Source organism: Cetorhinus maximus, chromosome 6 (genome assembly GCF_964194155.1).
Source record: "Cetorhinus maximus chromosome 6, sCetMax3.hap1.1, whole genome shotgun sequence".
In the NCBI taxonomy this organism is placed as follows: domain Eukaryota; kingdom Metazoa; phylum Chordata; class Chondrichthyes; order Lamniformes; family Cetorhinidae; genus Cetorhinus; species Cetorhinus maximus.
This window is the reverse complement of record NC_135884.1, coordinates 64,375,979-64,396,023: the sequence shown is the minus strand read 5'-3', so window position 1 is coordinate 64,396,023 and position 20,045 is coordinate 64,375,979. Positions and strand designations below refer to the sequence as shown.

The window sequence follows — 20,045 nt, the reverse complement described above, 5'->3', positions numbered from 1 at the left end:
CGGGAGTGTGGAATCCGGAATGTGCAGAATACAACAGGTAAGAGGAGGTAAGGAGGCCTGAACTTGATGGATTCTTATGGATAGCCAGAATAGTACTCCTTTGGAGAGGTAAGGTACTCCTTTGCATAGGGTTCTGTGACACCTTTGGGAGAGGTATGGCACCTTTTGGGAGAGATAAAGAATCCTTTGGGATTGTTAAAAATGAACATGATTATACACTTTTTACAGACAAATTCATTGGAACCATCAAGCTATAAAAGAAGTGTCCAGCTGTCCAGTGATGTCCAGCTGTCAAGGAACTGTCCTGCACTCCAGGAAATGTCCAGCTGTCCAGGAAATGTTACTTTCAACTTTCAAACCTGTCAAAACTCTCCAGGAAGTGGCAAACCTGTAAAAGCTATCCAGGAAGTGTCAAAGCTGTCCTTATACAGCACCTTCCAAACCCATGACCACTACCATCCAGAAGGACAAGGGTTGCAGATGCATGGCAACACTATCACCTGGAAGTTCTCCTGAAGCCACTCTCCATCCTGATTCATTCAAGCTGAAATTTGAGCCCTAAGTGAAATCAGGAATGCGAATGTGTTTTTCCATAGACCTGTATAATTGAACAATCTGGTGACTCGGTGGTACTAAGTTATCTTTCTCTACAACTTGCTCATAAGAAAACAGAAGTAGGAGCAGGAGTAAGTCATTTGGGCCTTCAAGTCTGCTCCGCCATTTAATACCATCATGGCTGGTTTACCTCAATTCCTTCTGCCTCAATTCCTTCTACAATATTAGATCACAAGGTTTGTAAAAGATTGCCTTATTGAAAAACCTTGATGAATAGTGAGCTGTGTAAGAAATATGCCATTAGGCAGACTGGTTCTTCTTCTCCATATATGTCATAATTTATCTAGCTGTACCTCATTGTATATTATCCTGTGTATTAATAAAATGTCTGTTAGTTTTAACCTATGCAGATGGTCTGACACTGTGGCCGTAATTTTCCAGCCTCCCTGCAGCGGGTTCCCCGTGGCGGGGCTGGCGAACCATTGAAATCTCTGTTCACATCGGCGGGACCGGAAGATCCCACCGGTGTGAGGGGCTGGAAAATTCCGGCCTGTGTATTTTCCCGTTAACAGAAGGGACAGAAAGATGTGGAAATTCGGTGTGAATGCCTGCTATTAAATAGGTGAATAGGTGGAAAGATATTGTCCATCTTCATATGAACAACATATTGAAGATTTTTAGACATCTCTGAGAAAGTCACAAACCAGCGCTGCCAGAGCTGGAACTCCCCCCAAAATAATGCTGCCAAATCCTTGCTCTTCCCCTCTCTTTACTGCTGACAAAGACCAGACCTTTCTTCAACTCAAAAAAAGTCTGCAGTATTTAAGAACGTTAAATGATAAGGAAAAATCTAGTGAACCACTGGCATGTCTTGGATGGTCACATTAACCCACATTTGTAGCAACTAATGTCAGGAACACAAACCTTTGGAACTGTATCGTCTCCAGGGGCTGTATTCCACCAGATGTACCAGCAGGCAGGGGATATTGTGTGTGTTCAGGAGTCGTGTCTGGACACTCAGTGGCAGGCTGCATATAAAAAAAGACAATGCATAGTAAACAGAAACATGATAGAAAAGGCAGCAGGCAAGCATAGAAAACCAGAGATGAGCATTTTAACTTGCCTAACTCATTGGGTAAATATTGTCAGAATTTGGCTGGCCATTGATATGAAAAGAGCTTGCGTTTATAGAAAGGAAGACTTGCATCTATAAAGCACCTCTCATTATCTCAGGATGTCCCAAAATGCTTTACAGCTAATGAGGTACTTTCTCAAATATAGTCATTGTTTTAATGTAGACTTTTCAGCCTCCAATTTGTAAGCAACAAGATCCTACAGACAGTAGAAGATAAAAGAGCAGATAACCTATTTCATTTGTGCTGGTTAGGGGGTTGGTGTTGGTCAGGACACCTGAATAACTCTGGTTTCTCTTCGAAGAGTGCTATGGATTCTTTTACATTCAACTGAGGGTAGACAGGGCTCTTGGTTTAACGTCTCACCCAAAGAACGACATCTCCAACAATGAAGCACTCCCGGACCTGGAATCCCATCCAACCTAATGACGTCCTTCCACTCACAACACCACTGACAAAGACCAGGATTGCCTTCGCCTAAAAGACTCACCATGGTCAGTATTCCAGCATCCTGGACAACATTTATCCCTCAACCAACACCAAAACAGATGATCAGAATGTATTTATTTCATTGCTGCTTGTAGGACTTTGTTGTGCTCAAATTGCCATGTTTCCTACATCACAGCAGTAACTACACATTAAAAGTAACTTAATTGGCTGTAAAGTACTTCGGGATGTTGTACGGCTGTGAAAGGTGTTAAATAAATTCAAGTTCTTTCTTTCCATTTAAGCTAGTCAAATAATCAGGAAAAAGCTAGTGAACTACAGGCAAGTCTTGGATACCCACATTCACATATTTCTGTGGCAGTTAATGGCTGTAATATTTACCTTTAGGATTGTGCCAATACCAGGGGCAGTGTTCCACCAGGTGAACCAGCATGTAAAAAATAAAACCAACACCAATTCAGACTGCACACACTGCCGCATTTCAGCATTTTAGATGTTTTCCTATCATGGAAAAAACTTTAGGAGTTACGTTCAAGTGTATGCCTCCCCTGTCTTTTATTCAAAATGGCATGGAAACTACCCAGAAGAAAACCATACTTTAATTGCAGATATTTAAAATTATTGCAGAAAGAAAATGTATGTCTATAACAATATATCACCTTTAACATGCATAATTAAATGTCCCAAGGCACTTCACAAGAGCATTAGCAAACAAAATTCAACACAGGATCACTAAGGAGATATTAGGATGGATAAGTTTTAAGGATTACCTTAAAGAAGGAAAGAGAAGTGGAAATGTTTAGGGAGGAAATTCCAGAGCTCAGGGCCTAGGCAGTTGGAGCCCATAATGTCACTGTTAGAACGATGAAAATCAGGGATACACAATAGACAAGGATTGGAAGAGCACAGAGATCTTAGAGGGTGATGATGCTGTATATACACAACGTGTAACAGAAGCAAAGTTAATCAGAAAAAAGTATAGAATGGAACATTCTCATGAGATGCTGCTCATAGCAAGCAGGATGCCCAGCCCCCAACAGGAACAGAATCTAATCATCTTGTGGACCGCAATTTAATGAGCTGTGCTTTAAAAAAATGAAATATAAAGAAAAATCAAGGCATTATGAACCAAGTTCCTGTGAACAATCCAGTGTTCACAATTTTTAAAAAAGTTGATGCTGAATTAGCAATCTTATTCAAATATGCTATAGTAGATGTATTAAATAGGACTGTCTCATTGTTGTAATACTGATGTAGATAATGGGGTTAGAAGACCTTGCTGGAGTAGTGCCCAGGGCATAGCATTCAACATTTAACCAATACTTCACTGACCTGAGGGTAAAATATGAAATGCCTCATCAGTCAACATACCTCATCCTAATAAGCACAAAACTGATTCACTTGGAAAAAAAAACAAAATTTCTCAATTGTGCCACCCAGTGTGTAAAACGTGCTTCTTCTTTCCATAAGACATAGGAGCAGAAATTAGGCCATTTGGCCCATCGAGTCTGCTCCGCCATTCAATCATGGCTGATAAGTTTCTCAACCCCATTCTCCCTGTAACCTTTGATCCCCTTACCAATCAAGAACCTATCTATCTCGGTCTTAAATATGCTCAATGACCTGGCCTCCACAGCCTTCTGTGGCAATGAATTCCGTAGATTCACCACTTTCTGGCTAAAGAAGTTTCTCCTCATCTCTGTTCTAAAAGGTCTTCCCTTTACTCTGAGGCTGTGCCCTCGGGTCCTAGTCTCTCCTACTAATGGAAACATCTTCCCCACATCCACTCTATCCAGGCCTTTCAGTATTCTGTAAGCTTCAATCAGATCCCCCCTCATCCTTCTAAACTCCATCGAGTATAGACATAGAGTCCTCAAACGTTCCTCATATGTTAAGCCTTTCATTCCTGGGATCATTCTTGTGAACCTCCTCTGGACCCTCTCCAGGGCCAGCACATCCTTCCTGAGATACGGGGCCCAAAATTGCTCACAATATTCTAAATGTGGTCTGACCAGAGCCTTATAAGGCCTCAGCAGCACATCCCTGCTTTTATATTCTAGTCCTCTCGAAATAAATGCCAACATTGCATTTGCCTTCCTAACTACCGACTCAACCTGCAAGTTAGCCTTAAGAGAATCCTGGACTAGGACTCCCAAGTCCCTTTGCACTCCAGATTTCTGAGTTCTCTCCCCATTTAGAAAATAGTCTATGCCTCTATTCTTCCTACCAAAGTGCATGACCTCACACTTCCCCACGTTGTATTCCATCTGCCACTTCTTTGCCCATTCTCCTAACCTGTCCAAATCCTTCTGCAGCCTCCCCGCCTCCTCAATACTACCTGTCCCTTCACCTATCTTTGTATCATCTGCAAACTTAGCCTGGATGCCCTCAGTTCCTTCATCTAGATCATTAATGTATAAAGTGAAAAGTTGTGGTCCCAATACTGACCCCTGCGGAACTCCACTAGTCACCGGCCGCCAATCCTGAGAAGGACCCCCTTATCCCCACTCTCTGCCTCCTGCCAGACAGCCAATCTTCTATCCATGCTAGTACCTTGCCTCTAACACCATAGGCTCTTATCTTACTGAGCAGCCTCCTGTGTGGCACCTTGTCAAAGGCCTTCTGGAAGTCCAAGTAGATAACATCCATTGGCTCTCCTTTGTCTAACCTACTCGTTACCTCCTCAAAGAATTCTAACAGATTTGTCAGGCATGACCTCCCCTTGATGAAACCATGCTGATTTTGCCCTATTTTACCATGCACTTCCAAGTATTCTGAAATCTCATCCTTAATAATGGACTCTAAAATCTTACCAATGACCGAGGTCAGGCTAATCGGCCTGTAATTTCCCGTCTTTTGCCTCACTCCCTTCTTAAACAGGGGGGTTACATTAGCGATTTTCCAGTCCTCTGGGACCCTCCCTGACTCCAGTGATTCCTGAAAGGTCACCACTAACGCCTCCACTATCTCTTCAGCTATCTCCTTCAGAACTCTGGGGTGTAATCCATCTGGTCCAGGTGATTTATCCACCTTCAGACCTGTCAGTTTTCCTAGCACCTTCTCCTTGGTAATGGCCACCATACTCACCTCTGCCCGCCGACTCTCTTGAACTTTGGGGATGTTACTCGTGTCTTCCACCGTGAAGACTGATGCAAAGTACCTATTCAGTTCCTCCGCCATTTCTTTGTTCTCCACTACTACTTCTCCAGCGTCATTTTCCAGCGGCCCAATGTCCACTTTTGCCTCTCTCTTACCCTTTATATATCTAAAAAAACTCTTGCAATCTTCTTTTATATTACTGGCTAGTTCACCCTCATATTTAATCTTCTCCCTCCTTATTTCTTTTTTAGTTGTCCTCTGTTGGTCTTTGTAGGCTTCCCAATCCCCTGGTTTCCCACTGCTCTTCGCCGCATTGTATGCTTTCTCTTTAGCTTTTATGCTGTCCCTGACTTCCCTTGTCAGCCATGGTTGCCTCGTCCTCCCTTTAGTATGCTTCTTCTTCCTAGGGATGAATTTTCGCTGTGTCTCCCAAATTACTCCTAGAAACTCCTGCCATTGCTGTTCCACTGTCTTTCCTGCTAGGCTCATCTCCCAGTCAATTCTGGCCAGCTCCTCCTTCATGCCTCTGTAGTTGCCTTTATTCAACTGTAATACCGTTACACCTGATTCCAGCTTTTTTCTTTCAAATTGCAGGGTAAATTCTATCATATTATGGTCACTTCCTCCTAAGGGTTCCTTTCACAATGCATCTGCTACACACAGCAGTTACACACCTGTCAATGTGATCAGTTATATAGCGAAGAATAGAGAGAGCCTTCAGGGAGATATCAAATTCCAGCTCTTGACTCTGCTTCTGTAATTCCTTTATAAAACAAAATACAAGCACATATCATTTTAACCCATACATGAATCACAAATTGTCTTTGAAGCAGAAAACCTCACAAACATTGCAGGAATAGCTGAAGTAATTTTACTCGGTTTTGCTTCGTTCAGAGTTCATCTGGACTTGAGAAATAATATGTTGCATCTGTAATTTGTGTACTGTAAACTGCACGTTAGGGGATAAAATCTGCAACAAAGCTGCATTTTCTTGATCCAATTCATTAGATAATTGCAATGATTAACAATTGTATTAGTATGGGTAATAGCTATAGTTAACCTGTGGTGCTTTTATATTCTCCCTTACGCGGCAAGAGAATGGTGCAGAGACCTATATGCACTGGCTTTACTTTGTCATGTGTCACATGTTCTGAACGGAACAGTTAGGGGGCCAGCAGAAGGTTTTAATTCTGCTATTTAATATGCACAGATTGCAGTCCTGAATGCTTTTGGAGGTGAGAGTTTTACTCTTTTAAATTTTCGTATGGCTGCCTGCATTTGCCAACAGCACATTTGCAAGATTCAAACCTGTCTTTAGAGCAGCCAATGTGTGGGGTAATCTGGCATCAAGGTGCAGTAAATTTGGACTTGGCAAATGCATTTAAAAAAGGATTAGGATGGCCCCTGATTCCAGTAAGGAGTGAAGGAAAATGCATTTGTGAAAGATTCAACATTGGTCAGAATGAGTCTTGAAACAGGTTCTGAGCGACAGAGGAAGTTGGGTGGCGTCTTTCCTTTCTCATGTTCTTTCTTGCTAGATTTAGAAAATTGCGGTAAGGGATTAAAAAAGATTTGTGTTCTGCACCTATACAAAGTGGTGGACATATGGGTTAGACTCCTAGCAAAAGCAGTTCATATTGTGTCAGTTCATTTCTTTAAATCAATTAGATGGGTCTGATTGTGAAGAAGATTGAAGGTTAGAAATGCAAGTACTTACACTCTATGAGTTTCTGGGACATGGAAATACGTTCTTGCTGAAAGTAAAGCTAAATATAGGTTATAAGGTTGTTGGATAGATATTGTGAAATTTTCTTAATTACTGTCACAAGGAGAAATTTTACATACCAAATGCTCAGGGGCTGAGCATGTTACGTAGAAATCATGATAGGGCAAATGTTGCACAGTTTGCAGATGGAAGGGGATTGTTGAACTGAATGACTTTTTCCCATTTTATGCTGTCATAAATCCCCACCAAGAGAAGGATGTATGATTAGTAGCCAAGTGAAATGGAAAGGGATCATTCAATGGAGTACATATCCTTCCAGCTTCTGTGCAACTATTTGACCTTTTTTATTTTAAGACTAACATTCTCTGGTTTCTATAGGGATTAAAGACCAGCGCCAGTACCCATTTAAAAACTTGGCAAAAATAATAATGAAAACTCCTGACAATTCAGTCATTTCTGTGCTTAAAATGTCTGAATTATCTAACAGTTTGAATTAAGCAGCATAAATAACATAGCAAAGTGGAAATCTGGTGCTTAAAAAATAGAATTATCAAAGTCTAAATTATGAATTAAGACTAGATCAAAAGTTCTTTGCTCTGAACCAGGAAGTTTCTGGGCAAGGTTTCAAAGAAAAAAGAATAAACTTGCATTGTATAACACCTTTGACAACCTCAGCTTCACAACCAATTAAGTACTTTTGAAGTATAGTCACTTGTATTATGGAGAATTGTGTCAACCAATTTGTGCATAGTAAGGTCCCGCAAACAGCAATGAGATAAGCGGTCAGATAATCTGTTTTTTGGAGGTGTTGGTTGAGGAATAAAGACACCAGGAAAGCTGCCCTGCTGATACTCATGCCATGGGATCTTGTATTTCCATCTAATCTCAGAGGACAATAGGGCTTTGGTTTAATATTTCATCCCAAAGATGGCATCTACAACAATGCAATACTCCTTCATACTACACTGAAGTGTCGGCCGAGATTATGTGTTCAAGTGCTGAAGAGGAGCTTGAATCCACAATCTTCTGACTTAGAAGCTAGAACAATAATGTTAAGCCAAGTCTAACATCTAGGGATATTAATACACTAGGGCAGGCTTGTCCAATGTATGGCCTGCAGGCCGAATGCAGGACTCTCTATGCGGCCCCTGGAGTAAGTTTTCAAAATGCCAATCAAACAGGTAAGAATCTGCATGGAGCTATTCCTCCAATCACAAGTCATTTCTTTCCTGCGCTTGCTGCTGATAGGCTCATAAATGTGGGAGAGAAACAATCTGTGATTGGAGGGGCAGCGAACACCAGCGGCGATGAGTTCAGGGCCTGGGAAGTGTGGCCAAGGGAGTGGAGGTTTTGCGGAGCGTGGCCCAGGGAGTGGAGGATTTGAGGAGCGTGGCCCAGGGAGTGGAGGATTTGAGGAGCATGGCCCAGGGAGTGGAGGATTTGAGGAGTTTGGCCCATGGAGCGAAAGTTTTGAGGAGCGTGGCCCAGGGAGCGGACATTTTGAGGAACATGGCCCAGGGAGCGGACATTTTGAGGAGCATGGCCCAGGGAGCGGACATTTTGAGGAGTGTGGCCCAGGGAGCGGACGTTTTGAGGAGTGTGGACCAGGGAGCGGATGTTTTGAGGAGCGTGGTCCAGGGAGTGGATCTTTTGAGGAGTGTGGCCTAGGGAGCAGAGGTTTCGAGGAGCATGGGCAAGGGAGCGGAGGTGCCGGGGAGCAGGGTCAAGGGAGTGGAGGTGCCGAGGAGTACAGACAAGGCAGTGGAGGTGCCGGGGAGTGGGGTCAAGGGAGTGGACGTGCCGGAGAGTGTGGATAAGGGAGCGGACTTGCTGGGGAGAGGGACCAAGGCGTCTGCCTGAGCGGGGCATGGGTCAGCCAGAGCTGAGCTTAAGCGAGCTGGAGTGGGGCGCAGGCATCGAGAGCGGGGCCCAGGCGGGCTGGAACGAGGCTTAGGCAAGTTCGAGTGGGGCTCAGGCGGCTTGAATTGGAACACGAGGCATTAGGGGCAGTACTCAATGGTGTCTAAGAAATGAGTGACTGGAGACTGTGTGAGAGAGTGTGTGTGGAGTTGTTGGGGGGGGGTGGTGGGGGCTGCGTTGAGAGAGAGTGGGAGGGTGGCAGGTTGAGAAAGAGTGTGGGGGAGGTTTGAGGGAGTGTGCGAAGGGAGGTTGACAGAGTGTGAGGGGGGGTTGAGAGAGAATGTGGGGGGGCTTTGAGAGAGAGTGTGAGGGGATGTTGACAGAGTGTGAGGGGGGTTGAAAGAGAGTGTGAGGGGAGGTTGACAGAATGTGAGGGGGGGTTTGAGAGAGAATGAGGGGGGGTTGAAAGAAAGTGTGGGGTTGAGAGAGAGTGTGAGGGAGGTTGAGAGAGAGTATGAGGGGTGAGTTGAGAGGGAGTGTGAGGGGGTTTGAGAGAGAATGTGTGGGGCTTGAGAGAGAATGTTGGGGGGTTGAGAGAAAGTGTGGGGTTGTGTGAGAGAGTGTAGCAGGGTGTGAGAGAGTGTGGGAGGAGGTTGAGAGGAGTCTGGGGGGTTGAGAGAGTGTGGAGGGGGTTGAGTGGGTGTGGAGGGGGTTGAGTGGGTGTGGGGGGTGTTGAGTGAGAGTGTGGGGGGTTTGAGAGAGAATGTAGGGGGTTGAGAGTGTGGGGTTGTGTGAGAGAGTGTAGCAGGGTGTGAGAGAGTGTGGGAGGGGGTTGAGGGGAGTGTGGGGCGTTGAGAGAGTGTGGAGGGGGTTGACAGAGTGTGGAGGGGGTTGAGAGAGTGGGGGGGAAGTTGAGAGAGTGGGGGGGAAGTTGAGAGAGAGTGTGGAGGTGAGAGCAAGTGTGGGGCTGAGAGTGAGTGGGGTTGAGAGAGAGTGTGGGGGGGTACTAGAGAATGTGTGGGGGGGGGAAGGTGAGAGTTTGTGGTGGGGGAGGCAATTGATTGTGGGGGTGAGGTGAGAGATTGCAGGGAGGGAGGTGAAAGTTTGTAGTGGGGGAGGTGAGAGATTGTGGGGGCGAGGTGAGAGATTGTGCAGGGGGGGAGGTGAGAGATTGTTGGTGGGGAGGTGAGAGATTGTGGAAGGAGAGGTGAGAGATTGTGGGAGGGCGAGGTGAGAAGATGCGTTAGGGGAGGTGAGAGATTGTGGGGGGAGGCGAGAGATTTGCAGTGGGGAAGGTGAGAGATTGTTGGGGGGAGGTGAGAGATTGTGGAAGGGGAGATGAGAGATTGTGGGGGGGAGGTGAGAAGGTGCGTTGGGGGAGGTGAGAGATTGTTGAGGGGTAGGTGAGAGTTTGCGGTGGGGGAGGTGAGAAGGTGCGTTGGGGGAAGTGAGAGGTTGTGGTGGGGAGGTGAGAGTTTGCAGTGGCAGGAGGTGAGAGAATGTGAGGTGGGAAGATGAAAGATTGTGGATGGCGATGAGAGATTATGAGGAGGAGGTGAGAGAATATAGGGTGTGGAGATGAGAGATTGCAGGGGGCAGTGAGAGAGGAGAGGGAGAGAGTATGTGTGAGGGGAGTGTGTGGGGGGGCGCAGAGTGCGTCCCTAGGTCTGGTTCACTCTCAGTACCGGAGTTCTCATTCACCCTCACCCACCCACACCATCGTGCACTCTCATCCACTCTCACAGTGGGTGAGGGTGACTGAGTGAGGACCCTGATACTGTGAGTGAGCCGGACTCACACACACACTCTCATTCTATTATTACTCATTGTATTTTTTGCTCAGTATGGTGTTTCTTTTCATATCTCAGTTTTATTTTGAAATACATGTTTATTGTTGTGCCAAAGTTTATCCTTCCGAAATTTGCTCATTGGCCCCTTAAGTGAGAAAAATTTTGAAATGTGGCCCCCATGCAAAAAGGTTGGGCAAGCCTGTAGTAGGGCAATAATAAGCACATAAGAAAATCTAGGGCTTTATGATGGTCATTCAGACCATCAAAGCTTTAGAACTCTAAATGTCCTGTTGCACCAACCAGCTGTACTCAGAATGTGACTAATACTTTTGCCTCCAACACCCTAACCTGCCAATTAGTTCCAAATCATGATGAATTTCTTAAAATTAATATCTGGAGTTTTCCATTTATAATATTTTATATACCTCATCAAGATCCCTTCTACAACCTCAGGCATTTCTTTGAAATGTAAATTCCTGTGCCCAATTAAAACCGAACTTACCACAGGGTAGCGAAATGTCCAATCTGGAAACGACACATAATGTTACATTGCTTTGCTTTGTATCCCAGCAGCAAGGCCAACTACCAAAGGAAACTGTTATGAATGCTGGATATATAAGACGGTTATGTTTTAAACTGTCTCCTATAATTCAAGGTAAAATGTGGGGATTGGTCCTCATATGGGATCTGACTCAAGACAAGCCCATGTGACCTCATATTGAGTCTACCTGGATACAATCCATGTGACCTACTTGTTGTGGGGACAGAAACTCAAATTGAAACTTATTTAAAGTCAGATGCAAATTTTAACACTCGGACACAAAGGAGAAAGAAGCTGGCCTTGCTTCTAACTGACACATAGACATGGATTTTCATAATGATGGACAACCTCTCTGTCGTTACAAAAATAGTGGACGAGCCCGAAAAATGGACCATTTTCAGGGAGATGGGAATAGGGTTGGGTCGTATTTCATACATGCACACTTCGCAGAGGTAGTTGTCCATAGAAATCAGCAGCTGCCTCCACCCATGTGTGATTTTGGTTTGAGAGATATCTGAAACCAGATGCATAGATTGTATCTGGTAGGAGAAAGTATGAGCTTTATAGATTCACTTGGATAGTCAGGGTACCCTTTTCGAGATGTAAGGTACCCCTTTGGATATGGCCCCGGGACACCTTTGGGGGAAGTTAGGTTTTTTTTAATTTATTCATTAAAGGGATGTGGGCTTCATTGGCTAGGCCAGCATTTATTTCCCATCCCTAATTGCCCTTGAAAAGGTGGTGGTGAGCTGCCTTCTTGAACCGCTGGAGTCCATGTGGTGTAGGTACATCCACAGTGTTATTAGGGAGGGAGTTCCAGGATTTTGAACCAGTGACAGTGAAGGAACGGCGATATATTTTCAAGTCATGGTGGTGAGTGGCTAGGAGAAGAACTCCATGTGGTGTTCCCATGTGTCTGCAGCCCTTGTCCTTCTAGATGATAGCGGTCGTGGGTTTGGAAGGTGCTGTCTAAGAAACCTTGGTATGTACTGCTGCCACTGTGTGTCAGTGGTGGAAGGAGTGAATGTTTGTGGATAGGGTGCCAATCTAGTGGGCTGTTTTGTCCTGGATGTTGTCCAGCTTCTTGAGTGTTGTTGGAGCTGCACTTATCCAGGCAAGGGGAAGAGTATTCCATCACACTCTTGACTTCTGCCTTGTAGATGGTGGACAGGCTTTGGGGAGTCAGGAGGTGAGATACTCGCCGCAGGGTTCCTAGCCTCTGACCTGCTCTTGCAGCCACAGTATTTAAATGGCTAGTCCAGTTCAGTTTCTGGTCAATGGTAACCACTCCCAGGATGTTGATAGTGGGGGATTCAGCAATGGCAATGCCATTGAATGTCAAGGGACGATGGTTAGATTCTCTGTTTTTGGAGATGGTCATTGCCTAGCATTTGTGTGGCGCGGATATTACTTACCACTTGTCAGCCCAAGCCTGGATGTTGTCCTGGTCTTGCTGCATTTGGTCATGGACTGCTTCAGTATCTGAGGAGTTATGAACGGTGCTGAACATTGTTCAATCATCAGCGAGTATCCCCACTTCTGACATTATGACGGAAGGAAGGTCATTGATGAAGCAGCTGAAGATGGTCCGGCCGAGGGCACTACCCTGGGGAACTCCTGCAGTGATGTTCTGGAGCTGAGATGACTGACCTCCAGCAACCACAACCATCTCCCTTTGTGCTAGGTATGACTCCAATCAGTGGAGAGTTTTTTTCCTGATTCCCATTGACTTCAGTTTTGCTAGGGCTGCTTGCTTGATGCCACACTCATTCAAATGTGGCCTTAATGTCAAGGGCAGTCACTCTCACCTCACCTCTGGAGTTCAGCTCTTTTGTCCATGTTTTAACAAAAGCTGTAATGAGGTCAGAAGTTGAATGGCCCTGGAGGAACCCAAACTGAGTGTCAGTGAGCAGGTTATTGCTAAGCAAGTGTCCCTTGAAAGCACTGTTGATGACCCCTTTCATCACTTTACTGATGATCGAGAGTAGACTTATGGGGCGTTAATTGGCTGGATTGGATTTGTCCTGCTTTTTGTGTACAGGACATGCCTGGTCAATTTTCCACATTGCTGGGTAGATGCCAGTGTTGTAGCTGTACTGAAACAGCTTGGCCAGGGGTGTGGCAAGCTCTGGAGCACAAGTCTTCAGTACTATAGCTGGAATATTGTCGGGGCCCATAGCCTTTGCAGTATCTAGTGCCTTCAGCTGTTTGGTGTGAATCAAGTTGGCTGAAGACTGGCATCTGTGATGCTGGGGACCTCTTGTGAGGCCGAGATGGATCACCCACTCGGCATGTCTGGCTGAAGATTGTAGCAAACGCTTCAGCCTTATCTTTTGCAATGATGTGCTGGGCTCCCCCGTCATTGAGGATGGGGATATCAGTGCAGCATCCTCCTCCAGTGAGTTGTATAATTGTCCACCACCATTCACGGCTGGGTGTCCTTTGCGGGAGGTCAGTGCCCTTTGGGGAAGATCAAGTGCCTTTTGGGAGAGCTCAGGTGCCTTTGGGTGAGTGAAGGTGCCCTTTTTGGATTGCTAAAAGTAGGCATGAATCTGTGTTAAAAGTGTATAAACTCATTGGAACTGTCAAAAACAACTGCCAAAAGTGTCAAGAGGAACTGTCCGTCAAGGCATTTAAATCTCCTGCCCTTTAATTCTGAAAAAACCGGCTGGAGTGTTAAAAAAAATGATTGCTTGCTTTTTCACTCTGTCTGATGGCATTAGCCTTAGGGGTACCATCACTGGTTTAGTGCTGCATAACTGATTTCACAACTGTCCATTATTACAGTAGAGTGCCTGCAATTTCACACTTTGATTGACAGCTCCAAGTTACAATCTTATGGACTCTTTGAAGTGGGACTATGAATTCCAATGCTTGTTTTATTAGGGATAATGCAATTGAATGATTCTTGTTATAAGGGATGATGTAGTTGAAGGAATGTAAATGTAGTAAATAGGTTTTATGAATGAGAGCATTAAAAAACAGTCTGCAATAGACAAAACTGACACTATTTTGTTTAATTACAGCATGGGTGCTGAGGTCTACCCATGGTGGATACTGGATGAGTTGGCATGGTAAGTACAAGGGCAAACAGTGGTGGGTGGGGAGGCATGGATTGGCATAGGGATTATAAAGGATCATGCAGGGTGTGGGGGCCATAGGTTGGCATGGAGGGTACGAGGGGACATGGGGATGGGTGGGAGCATGACGTGGAGATGAGGCATGGGAGTGTGTGGGGGTGTGAGTGGGTGAGGACTGTTAAGTTTTTCTGGTTCTGCATCCTCCACGCTCGTTCCAGGGTCAGCCACCCGACTCCCAAGGAACCCCATCTCTCAGGGAGTGAAAATCCAGGCCACGAACTTTCAGGGTCAGTCAGACAGCAAGGTTTGGGGAAGAAGGTTGGAAGCAGGTGCTGCTATGCCAGGCAGAAGGAAAGGACTGCTTTTGGGATAATCACCAAGTGCAGTTGTGGTGAGGGCAGAACCCCTATTCAAGAGAACAAGGATTGTGGAGAGTTAAAAACTAAGGAATCACCAGAGAGTACCTTGCTACTGGAAGTCCATTCGATTATGCTCAGAAGATTTAGTGAAGGAGACTTTGTTTAATAGAACACCAGAAGATTCATTCTGGTGGAGCAGGAAAAGAGATCCTCCTAAAGCAGGGAGAAGCTTGGGATTTTAAATACAAGACTACATTTTTGCTGAGAGTGTGGGATAATGTATAGATGTGGCATGGGTTTCAGTTAAGAAATTAAGGGGGAATACTTTTTCTGGAGTTTAGTCTATTAGTTGCCTACAAACAATGTATCATCCATGTTGATTTTATTATGTTTGTTACAATAAAAGGGCAGGATTTTCTGGCCTGAGCCAGCCAAATGTCCATTGTCTTCAGCGGCACTAGTAAATCCTGCCGGTGGGCGGGCCTGGAAAATCTCGGCCAAAGTCTTAAAATCTTGACATATGATCCTTTGAGTTGGTCACTGGGAAATTCATGTCTCTTTTTAACAGTTATCAGTCTCTACAGGGATCGTAACAAAATACACATGCAGTCTGGCCATAGAAATGCATTAATATAATCTAATCACATAGGGATACCATATCAACAGTGGTTTAGCTCTATATCATACCTCTAAGGATGCTGGTGATGTTCTATCCAATTCCTGCTTTTCACAGCCATCACTCCGTGCAGCCAGCAGGGTCAGCTTTCGATGGCAGTAATCAGCAAGGTCCAGCACCGCCTCATCTGCAGAGTCACACACATCCTGCACGCAATACATTAAAAAGAGACATTCCATTAGAGGTGGTTGAAAGGTGTGAATGGGTCAGCAACTGCATTAAGCCCATAACAGAGCTCAGTGGATGAATATCCCACTTGTTACCTTGCTAAGATCAGGAACATCACAGGTTTGATCCTTGGATTGTGGTGAGTTTGAAAATTCATATTTAAATAAAAATAATTTGGAACAGAAATTATTGTTAGTAATGGTGTCAAATTAGCAATTACTTTTAGTAATGCATCAAATACTTGGTGCATTTGTATAGTATCCCTCTATCTTTCAGTTTGGTAAAAGCATTAACCCTTTAAGATAAACGCCACAAAATTTGGCCACTAACGTATACATGGCAAATTCAAGGCCATGGTTGCACTTACTATTAACAGGTCTGACAAATGGAAGAACAAGTAAACTTCTAAAGAACTGTTTGCTTAATCACACAAGGCCTTACAATCACTACATTCAGAGTAACATCACTGTAGTTCTCAGAAAGATAATAGTGTATCAACTGACAAACCAGGCCTTTGGCAGGCTGCTGGTGGGTGAATAAAATTAATGATTTCCTTACAGTACCTCAAGTACTATCATTTACAGGTGGTAGGGGGAAGTTGTGGCGGAAGTAGAAAGAAAAGGGAAAAGTGGGAACATTTCTGGAAACACTGAAAGACTTTAGAAGATATTTTTTGTTAACTATTGTTAATCAATATTTTATTATAGTAGGAAAAGAAAAGAAAAATGTATGTTAAATGTTCTAATCACTTTGCCATGGGATGAGAAATTTGCAGGGTTGGCAGATTTCATAAAATTGCTCTCCCCCAAGATGGAGTTACAGCTTCAGCTACATTTTCAGCACTGTTTTACTTCATTTGAATGGAACCATGTTCTTCAAAAAGCAAAGATGTATTTTCATTCAGTTAATGAAAGTCATCTTAATAAGAACAAATTGCACCCAAGATGGGTGCTTAACTCGGTGGATGCCTAACTAGGCTACAAAAAGAGGGGAGGTCAAAGTTCAGGTTGGCTGACATTTTCACCCAGGCATCCATGGATAACGAAATTGTTCAACTTCAAGGATCATTGGCAAATAATGGCCAGCATTTTCACAAGGGTGTGATTCGTAATGGGGAGGTGGATAGGAACATAGGAACAGGAGTTGTGATAAAGTAGTGACATTTCTGCCTTTATTTTGTAGTTTTGAGTTAATTCGAGTTCATTATGTTACAAAGTGGAGAACAAAAAAGGAGGTTGTCTATGGGAACCTGGCAAGGTTGATTGATCTGGAAATTATTCCAAATAAAGGGAAATTTATAAAGATATATTTTGAATTGCTTGTTCAGGCCATAGCATAGGCATTTGGAACCTAGATGATGAGGTCTCATTGGAACTTTGTGCATTAGTTCTTGGGCATTGTGTTTTTGGTCAATGATTAATAGCATAAGAACATAAGAAATAGGAACAGGAGTAGACTATTCGGCCCCTCGAGCCTGCTCAGCCATTCAATAAGATCATGGCTGATCTTCTTGTGTTTCGACTTCCACATTCCCATCTAACCTTGATAACCTTTGATTCCCTTGTCTAACAAGAATCTATCTACCTCCGCCTTAAAAATATTCAATGACCCTGCCTCCACCACCTAACTAGGCTACAAAGCATTGTTTTCAGAGGCCCTTAAAACAATATGGGGGTGAAATTAGTTCAGGCCAGCAGTGCAAAACAGGTTTGAGCAGCCAATTTTTCACCACACACAATATTATTTTTACTGAAGTTCACAGAACATTATTTCAAACTCTTTTTGGAGACTCATTTCCTAGTCTCACTATGCTTTGACTTGGTTTGAAATGAAAAATCTTGGCAATATTTTCCGAATCAATGGAAAATAAAAAGTAGTATGGTGAAAAATCCTTTGTTGATTTGCTACAAGCCCACTCCTCGCAGCTGGCATAGACCAATTTCACCTCTATCAGTACAGCAAAGATTCTCCAGCATGCCTCTGATATTTCACGTGCAATTTTTGGAAAACATAATTATGATTAAATTTACATTTTTTGCATTGCATTTACAGTATGGGGAGAAAATAGGAGTGTCTTTGTCAAAGATATGCCAATATTGAACATCCATGATTTTTTTTTAGTAAGTTTGTTTTTGGAACAGTTAGTTCAGTGCACCTAATTGAAATGTGTAACATACCTACCTTGTGGTAAAAGATAGTTTCTAGAAGGTTAATAATGGTTGCTTCGTGATGAATCTATGCAAGAGAAAGGACACAATCACAAACTAAGTTCACCCAATATCGGAAATACAGTGCCAATGAGAACACTCTGCCAGTAAGGAATACCACATGTTATGCAAATCTTTTTCTGTATGAAGAATTAAATACATTAATGTCTCAAACATTTGTATATAATATTTGAGAAGTTGTCTGCTTTGTGTCAATGTCAGCCCATTACAGCTGCAATGCTGCCAATCACCATGTTGCGATGATTGATTCAAATCCAGTTTACAGCCAAGGGGTGATACCAGGTTGAAACCAGATTAAGACTGCATCCTACACAATGCACATCAAACAGCAAACAAACTTTCTCAGGTTCATGGTTGGAATTACACCTCTTTCATATCAAATTTTAGTTTCTCATTACAAAGCTTAATTGACAGATTATGTGATGATGTCATCATGTTACAAGGTTATGCGTGAAAGGAAATATAAACCTGAAATTTAAACTACCCAACATGTGATAGGGGATCTGAAGATCAGAAGTGTAGGTTTTCCCAGTGTGATGCGAGATATCGTTGATCTGACTGTGTTCATATGCCAGCTTCAAAACATTATCGCTGTGATATGAGGCTCGCTATGCTGTAATGCTACCATCGTAGAAATATACCCCAAAATTATACAATCTTCTGTGCAAGCCAACAACTGAAATCTGAATAAACAGTGAAATAAGCACAAAATTCACAAATGAACAAGTCGATGCAGTAACTGAGTTGGAATGAGTGGCTAATACGTGGGGTAGTGCAATAAGTAACTTATTTATTCTACAATTACCTGGGTGGCATAAAACACAATTTCTAGTTGCAGCAGTACAGAAGTCATTCTCCAATTTGCGGTCACCATTTTTGTAAAACCTTTAAATCAAACAAGTGTGCAAGTCACACCCTTACATTTAGAGAATCAGCTTACATAGTCTTCTGCATTCACATAAAGTCCCAGACATGCACCGATTAATTTGGAATGCAAGCTTAACTTACATTAACCAACCAAAAAACAATTGCTACCCCTCCTTCCAAAAAACCTTACATAACTGCAGGGCCTAAGTTGGATCAGGAAGATGTATCACATTAGTCGTAAAAGAGCTTATACACTGGAGATAAGTAGTAGACAGTGTGACAATTACTCCATGGGGTCGATAGCATTGGCATCTGTAGTGTAAATGCAGTCCTGTTCTCTAAAGTGTCATACACGCTGTAGGAGTATTTTACGCAGTACTACATGAAGTACAGGTCTTGCACCCAGTATTATACAGAGTAAGTATGTTGCACCTTGATTATATACAACTTAGAAGCATTTTCTTTCATTCATTCTTGGGATATGGGTATCACTAGTAAAACCGATATTTAGGGCGGAATTTTCCAAGCCTGCTGGTGTTGGACATGTTTGACGGTGTGAGCGGACAATATAACAGGAAGGCCAAAAATCGGTTTCACAACGTGGTGAAATCAGTTTGCGATCATCCACTCAGCTCGTCAACAGCAGGCTGCGTTTCCCACCAACGGCGTTGGGAAACTCAATATAATATATCTGCATATCATTATAAGGGCAGACTGCTGGAATCATCCCCCAACACTGGATCATTTGGGCACATCAGAGTGTTTCACAACTGAACATAAGCGACATGCACCTGGCGAGCTGCACTTCGCTCGGGACTTCGAGGTTTGTTTACCTACCTTGCTTCTGACAGCACTCGTGGTCATCAGCACCAGGCTTCGCAGGCACATCACTTTTCAGGGGGCTCGCAGGCAGGTCTCTACCTACCAGACCAGCCAAAAGGCGGCTTTTCAACAGCTGCAGGGCTATAGCTTGCTTGGGGAATGGGGAGAAGTGGTCTCAGGCAGGGCTAGGGTTGTACTGGGGAAAGGAGGTATCGAGGGACACATGTTGATCTGTATAACTGGCCTCAAGATGGTGAGGGCTGAGGAGGCAGTTTCCAGAGGAGATGAGGCCAGATGGAGATGGGAGGGTGTGTGTGAGAGAGTGAGTGGCAATGTCTCTTGAGCTGGCCATGAGTGAGATGCCAGTGAATGTGTGATGGCCTTGCGAGTGTGTGAGTTTAGAGTGATGAGATGGTTGCCTTACCCTGGCGGCACAGATGAGATCATTCATCCTCTAACTGCACTGGATGGCAAACCTGTTCTGTGCAGCGTTGGCACTGACCATCACTGCCACTGTCTCCCAAGCTGTACTGGTGACACTGATGGGCCTTCTGCAGCCAGAGTGGGGGTAGAGGACATCGCAGTGGGCTCCAACGGTGTCCAGAAGGCATCCCAGGGATGCGTCACTGAATTGTGGGGGGGCTGCACTTTTTTTGGCTTTTGGGGTCATGTTTTCACTGGTGCTTTCCTGGGA

At 44.0% G+C, this 20,045-nt stretch overlaps 2 protein-coding genes across 4 annotated transcripts in view; one reads left to right on the top strand and one right to left on the bottom strand.

The window, feature by feature from the left end:
- The window catches only part of zmynd10 (zinc finger, MYND-type containing 10), a 76,481-nt gene that overhangs the window by 27,020 nt on the left and 29,416 nt on the right, over nt 1-20,045 (bottom strand). For 2 of the 3 annotated variants that reach the window (XM_078543791.1, XM_078543792.1), the window contains 4 exons: nt 17,616-17,669; nt 15,278-15,412; nt 5,909-5,997; nt 1,480-1,583 (listed from right to left, as the gene is read on the bottom strand). In XM_078543791.1, the coding sequence (XP_078399917.1) occupies nt 1,480-1,583; nt 5,909-5,997; nt 15,278-15,412; nt 17,616-17,669 (382 nt within the window). Of the gene's footprint in view, nt 1-1,479; nt 1,584-5,908; nt 5,998-15,277; nt 15,413-17,615; nt 17,670-18,467; nt 18,548-20,045 lie in introns of all 3 variants that reach the window. The other variant, XM_078543793.1, reaches the window with a different exon arrangement.
- Nucleotides 15,445-20,045, top strand: part of sema3h (sema domain, immunoglobulin domain (Ig), short basic domain, secreted, (semaphorin) 3H) — a 203,875-nt gene continuing 199,274 nt past the window's right edge. The window contains exon 1 of the mRNA XM_078543789.1: nt 15,445-15,573. The gene's annotated coding sequence lies outside the window, so the exon portion shown is untranslated. The remainder of the gene's footprint in view (nt 15,574-20,045) is intronic.